At 45.8% G+C, this 5,214-nt stretch overlaps 1 protein-coding gene across 3 annotated transcripts in view; it reads right to left on the reverse strand.

Moving 5' to 3' along the window:
- The window catches only part of LOC113822090 (serine/arginine repetitive matrix protein 1), a 9,791-nt gene extending 4,842 nt beyond the window's left edge, over positions 1-4,949 (reverse strand). The window contains exons 1-9 of one of the 3 annotated variants that reach the window (XM_070131469.1): positions 4,841-4,949; positions 3,828-3,971; positions 3,349-3,462; positions 2,434-2,685; positions 1,817-1,952; positions 1,370-1,457; positions 701-889; positions 393-515; positions 41-167 (exon numbers count right to left, since the gene is read on the reverse strand). In XM_070131469.1, coding sequence (XP_069987570.1) covers positions 41-167; positions 393-515; positions 701-889; positions 1,370-1,457; positions 1,817-1,952; positions 2,434-2,685; positions 3,349-3,462; positions 3,828-3,971; positions 4,841-4,927 — 1,260 coding nt within the window. In that variant the 5' untranslated portion in view covers positions 4,928-4,949. Of the gene's footprint in view, positions 1-40; positions 168-392; positions 516-700; positions 890-1,369; positions 1,497-1,816; positions 1,953-2,433; positions 2,686-3,348; positions 3,463-3,827; positions 3,972-4,840 lie in introns of all 3 variants that reach the window. The other 2 variants (XM_027374616.2, XM_070131468.1) reach the window with 2 other exon arrangements.
- Positions 4,950-5,214: the final 265 nt, after the last annotated feature.

Consider the following 5,214-nt stretch of genomic DNA (forward strand, 5'->3'; position numbering starts at 1 on the left):
CCTTTCCCCTCTGCGATTGAGAGCCTTTTTGGCAGCGCACCTGTTCAGCCTCGGGCGTGAAGGGTCGGTGTTGGAGGCTCGGCGTGAGGGAGGGCTTGATGTGAGGCCAGTGACTGGAGGTAAATGAAGACCTGCTGAGCCGACCTTTTCCTCGGGGTGAGGGTGACCTTAGAACGAAAAAAAAAACTCGTTCATTGCTCTGTTCATAGTAGCTTGTTTATAGTACGATCTTGAAATGTTTATAATTTATTAGCAGTAACACTGGCTTCTGAATGTAGACATGTATTTGAGCTGTTGTGTTACTGTAAAAGCGAAATGCTGTACAGGAATAACTGGAGTTATTAGTAAGACTGGAGATGCGTGTCGGGAGGAAGCCACTCCTCACTCCTCACCTGGAGATGTCCGAGGAGAGGGACTCCTGGCGAGACTTGTCCCACGTTTTCCTCCGACGACGGTGCGGCTGCGGGTTGTCGCTCTCCTCCGTGGCTGTGTCGCGCTCGCACCTCCCGAGCGATCTGACGAATGTCGCAGAACAAGCAAGGGCGTTAAATGGTTGTATTCCCGCCTTTTTACTGACCCAATTGTATACAAATTCATGCGTCGCTCATTACTGCCATAGGTCTAATCTCTAATCGTTCTCCCACCGATCATCTTTTTACATGAAAATCAGTTTTTGCTTCGTTGCTCTCTCCCCCCTCACCTTGTGCTCCTCCTTCTGAACCTCCGGTTAGCGTAGGGGTCCTTCTCAGACTGCTTCCTGTAGGGTCTGTCGCTGTGGTTTTGTCCCCAGGGAGGCCGGGAGTCGCTCACGTGACCCGGGTTGCGAGGCAAGGAGGAAGAAGGTGATTTCTTCCTTCTGCTGCTTCGGCGCCGAGTCTCCCGTCGGGGGCTGGGCGAGGAATTCTAATGTCTAAATCTCGCTCATTATATCAATTATTTCATTATAAAATAGAATTCGATAAGCAAATTTATGAATCACAGGCCGAATCTCCATTTCGGGCAGGGCGAAGAAATCCAATGCCTAATCTCACTCAATATATCAGTTAGAAGTTCGCCCTAAAGCAGAATTTGATAAGCAAATTTATGAATCACAGCTTATTATGTTAGAAGTTCGCCTTTTAAAACAGAATTTGATAAGCAAATCCATGAATCACAGCTCATTATATCAGTTAGAAGTTCGCCTTTTAAAACAGAATTTGATAAGCAAATCTATGAATCACAGCTCATTATATCAGTTAGAAGTTCGCCTTTTAAAACAGAATTTGATAAGCAAATCTATGAATCACAGCTCATTATATCAGTTAGAAGTTCGCCTTTTAAAACAGAATTTGATAAGCAAGTTTATGACGAGAGTATCCCAGTGTCCCACCTGGCATGAGGAGGCTCGTCGCACTGCGTCCCGCACTCCCGCAGACTCCTGTACTTGGTCGGGGTGATGATGCGGTCGGTGATGTAATCTGCCGGGGAGTCGTGAGACGCAATTGACGTCCTCTGGCCTGTACAAAAGTTTTTATGCGATCTATGATCCAGATGGTTATGTCACTAAGTTTACCCATTTGATTCCTCTTATGCTAAAGTTTGAGCCATCGTTTCGCAGCATATAATCACCTATACTTAAGTTACATACAACTAAACACTTTCATAAACTCTATATCTAAGTCTTTCAGAGAGCCATCCCGAAATCATCGTCAAGGTGATCACACACGCGAAGTCGGACCACTCCGTTACGAACACAAATGAACGTGAGAGGGGACACTGAACGCCCAGAGCAAACGACTCGTTGAAGTCGTGCCCTTCGTTCCTCGGACTGCCGTACCTGCAGCGGCCGTGAGAAGTGTCAGGAGTGCCGTACGGTCGAAGAAGCCGGACGACGCGAACAGCACCTCGGGGGTCAGGCCCAGGCTCCGCAGCAGCTTCGTTCGCTCGTCCTCGCCGTCAGGGGCGGCGGGCGTCTGGGGGAGGCTCGGAGTCAAGGCGGGGAGACTTGGTAGAACTTAGTCAAGGCAGAACTATATGTGGAGGTGGAGGTGGAGGAGGTGGAGGCGGAGGAGGAGGAGGCGGAGGAGGAGGAGGAGGTGGAGGAGGAGGAGGTGGAGGAGGAGGAGGAGGAGGAAAGGAGGAGGAGGAGGAGGAGGAGGAGGAGGAGGAGGAGGAGGATGGAGGCAGAGGAGGAAAAGGATGGAGGAAGAGGAGGATGGAGGCAGAGGAGGAGAAGGAGAAGGATGGAGGAAGAGGAGGATGGAGGAGAAGGAGGAGGAAGAAGAGGAGGTGGAGGAAGAGAAGAAGTAGAAGCAAAAGAAGGAAGAAGTTAAAAAACAAAAGGAGTTAGAAAAAAGGAGCAAATGGAAGACGGAGAGGAAGATGGGAAGCGAAAGAGATAGAAGAAAATAAACAGCACACGAATGTAAATACCGGCAACTAAAACGAAAATACCTTTATGAGCGGAATCTCCAAGCGCGCCGGAGCCTGCGGGGACGCGCTCTGCTCGCCGCGGTCTGACTGCTGCGTCTCGGGGCGTTCCTGCTCTCGATGCCGTTCTGGCTGCTGCTGCTTCTGCTCCTGCTGCTGCTGCTGCTGGTGTGGCTGCTGGGGGCGGCGGTGCTGCTGCTTCGTCTCAGGCCTGGAGTGCGAGTCTTCTTGGTCCAGGTCTTCCTTCTCTTCCCCGACGTCTGGTAGCGGTCCGCCCTGCAATACCAGAGGCAGAGCTCAGCGTCCTGGGTCTCGCATTTGACAGCCACGAATTAAAAAAATGGATAGACAGATAGATAGATACATAAATAGATAACCAGAAAAAAAAATAAAATAAAAATAAAACATACAACTGGTTCTTTGGATTGCGAAAGAACACGAAAAACGTCCTCCTCGGATGATATTAGGGGTCTTGTCCTTGACGGAAATCCCTCTCACTGCTCCCAAATGAATGCTACTTTAACTACCGCTTCTACTCTACCTACTCTACTGACGTGCACAATCGTTTTCCATCACCAGTTCGATAGACCCCACCAAGCAGAACATTTAAACACAATCCATCTATGCATGTAAGGGTGGACGGATACAAGGGTGGCTGGATACAAGGGGAGTTGGATACAAGGGTGGCCGGGTAAAGGGGGAGTTGGATTCAAGGGTGGCCGCATACAAGGGAGGTTGGATACAAAGGTGAACGGATACAAGGATGGCCGGATACAAGGGTGGCGGGATACAAAGGTGAACGGATACAAGGATGAACGGATACAAGGATGGACGGATACAAGGATGAACGGATACAAGGATGGCCGGATACAAGGATGGACGGATACAAGGGTATCCGGATACAAAGGTGAAGGAATACAAGGGGGCCGTCAGACGCACCCTCGAGGACTGGCGGATGTGGCCGTACTTGCTGACGTCCTTCTCCTTCCTGGCCTTCTCCGCCGCCTCCTGGATGGCCGACTGCAGCTGCCTCTGCCGCCTCTCCTCAGCTTCCTGTCGGGGCAAGGTATTCAGGAGTCAAATACATTCAAAAAAGAATTTAAAGGGACGTTTCTTAAATCACCAATGACCTCCAGTTTCAAAATATAAGAATAGACAAGGCATTTATATGTAATACCATTAATTCTATGTCTGAATGATATTTATATTGCTATTTATGTAATACGAATAACCACTTTCACAAATGGAATAAAATATTTTGAATTTGGATTTTAATTCATGTCGGCTTTACTGTTCCTCAATCATCGGACATTCCATTTCATCCTCCTCTTTAGCAAGAAAAAATAAAGATAAATCCGAAAGCTAATGATTAACACCTAACAATCCATTTCTCTTTTCATTTCTTTCTTTTTACTCACCTCCTTCTCCTTCTTCTTTCTCATTTCTTCCTTATACTCTCTTGCTTCTCTCTCCTGCTGCACTCTCACTCTCTCCTCCCACATCTCTGCCTCTCTCCTTTCCCTTTCTTCCTCTTTGGCCTTCTGCTTCCTCTTGTCTTCGAGCTGAGGACAGAAACATCAGGAATTCGTTCGTTTGCTCTTATCATCGTTAATATTATTATCATTATTGTTACTGTTATTATTATTATCATTAGTATTGTTGTAATATAATCATTACCATTATTATTATTTCTGCTTTGCTACTATTATTGTTATTGTTATTGTTAATGTTATTATCATTATTATTATCATTATCATCATTATCGTTATTATTACTTTATTATTATCATTACTGTTGTTTTTATCAACATTATTAGCGTCATTGTTATTATCTTGACCATTAATTCAAATGATATTAATATAAAAAAAATCTAATGACGATGAAAATCATTACATCAACAAAGACAATAAAAAACAAATTAAATGAAAGAGATATTGATATCACTAACAACAATCCTGATACACATTCTGAAAATAATATGATAATGAGAACAACAACAATCATACCGACAGATCACAACAGACGATAAAGAAAATGGTAATATAAAGATATACATTCTGAAAACAAGAATATCTATGACATCAAAAATAAACAACGATCACACCAACAGATCAACAAACGATGAAGAAAATGACAACAAGAATGAACAAAGACAACAAAAGACAAAAACGCAGACGACGAGACGAGACGCTTCCCCCCTCCCCTCAGCCCCACCCCACCCTCACCACCCCTCCCCTAGCCCCTTACCCTCACCCCCTAGCCCCTCACCCTCAAGCCCCTCACCCCAAGCCCCCACCATCCCTCCCCTAGCCCCTCCCCCTCACCCCAAGTCCCCCACCCCTCACCCCCCCCCTAGCCCCTGACCCTGACCCTCACCCCTAGCCCCTCCCCCTCCCCTTAAGCCCCCTCCCCCTCACCATCACCCACCCACCTGCTGCTTGATGATTCTCTGCGTCTCCTCCGCCTGTCTTTTCCTCCTCTCCTTCTCGGCCATCTCCTCAGGGTCCATCTTGCTCATCCCTCCTCCTCGAGCGTAGGTCCTGAATGGGGAAATGTTTTGTTTTAATGGATTTTCTTTTTTGGGGGTAAAAAAACAAAAATATAAAAAAGGAAATACATCCTGGAGAAAGACTAATTTTATTTCTTCTTCTAAAAACATTTTCTTCTTCGATTAAAAAATAAAAAAATGGAGGAAAATCATTGAGAAAGTTTTTTTTAAGCATTTTCTTCTTGGATAAAAAGGAAAAAAATGAAGGTACGTCTTTTTTCTTAAGCATTTTCTTTTTGGACTAAGAAGGAAAAAAA

This window comes from Penaeus vannamei, chromosome 16 (genome assembly GCF_042767895.1).
Source record: "Penaeus vannamei isolate JL-2024 chromosome 16, ASM4276789v1, whole genome shotgun sequence".
Taxonomy (NCBI): Eukaryota; Metazoa; Arthropoda; class Malacostraca; order Decapoda; family Penaeidae; genus Penaeus; species Penaeus vannamei.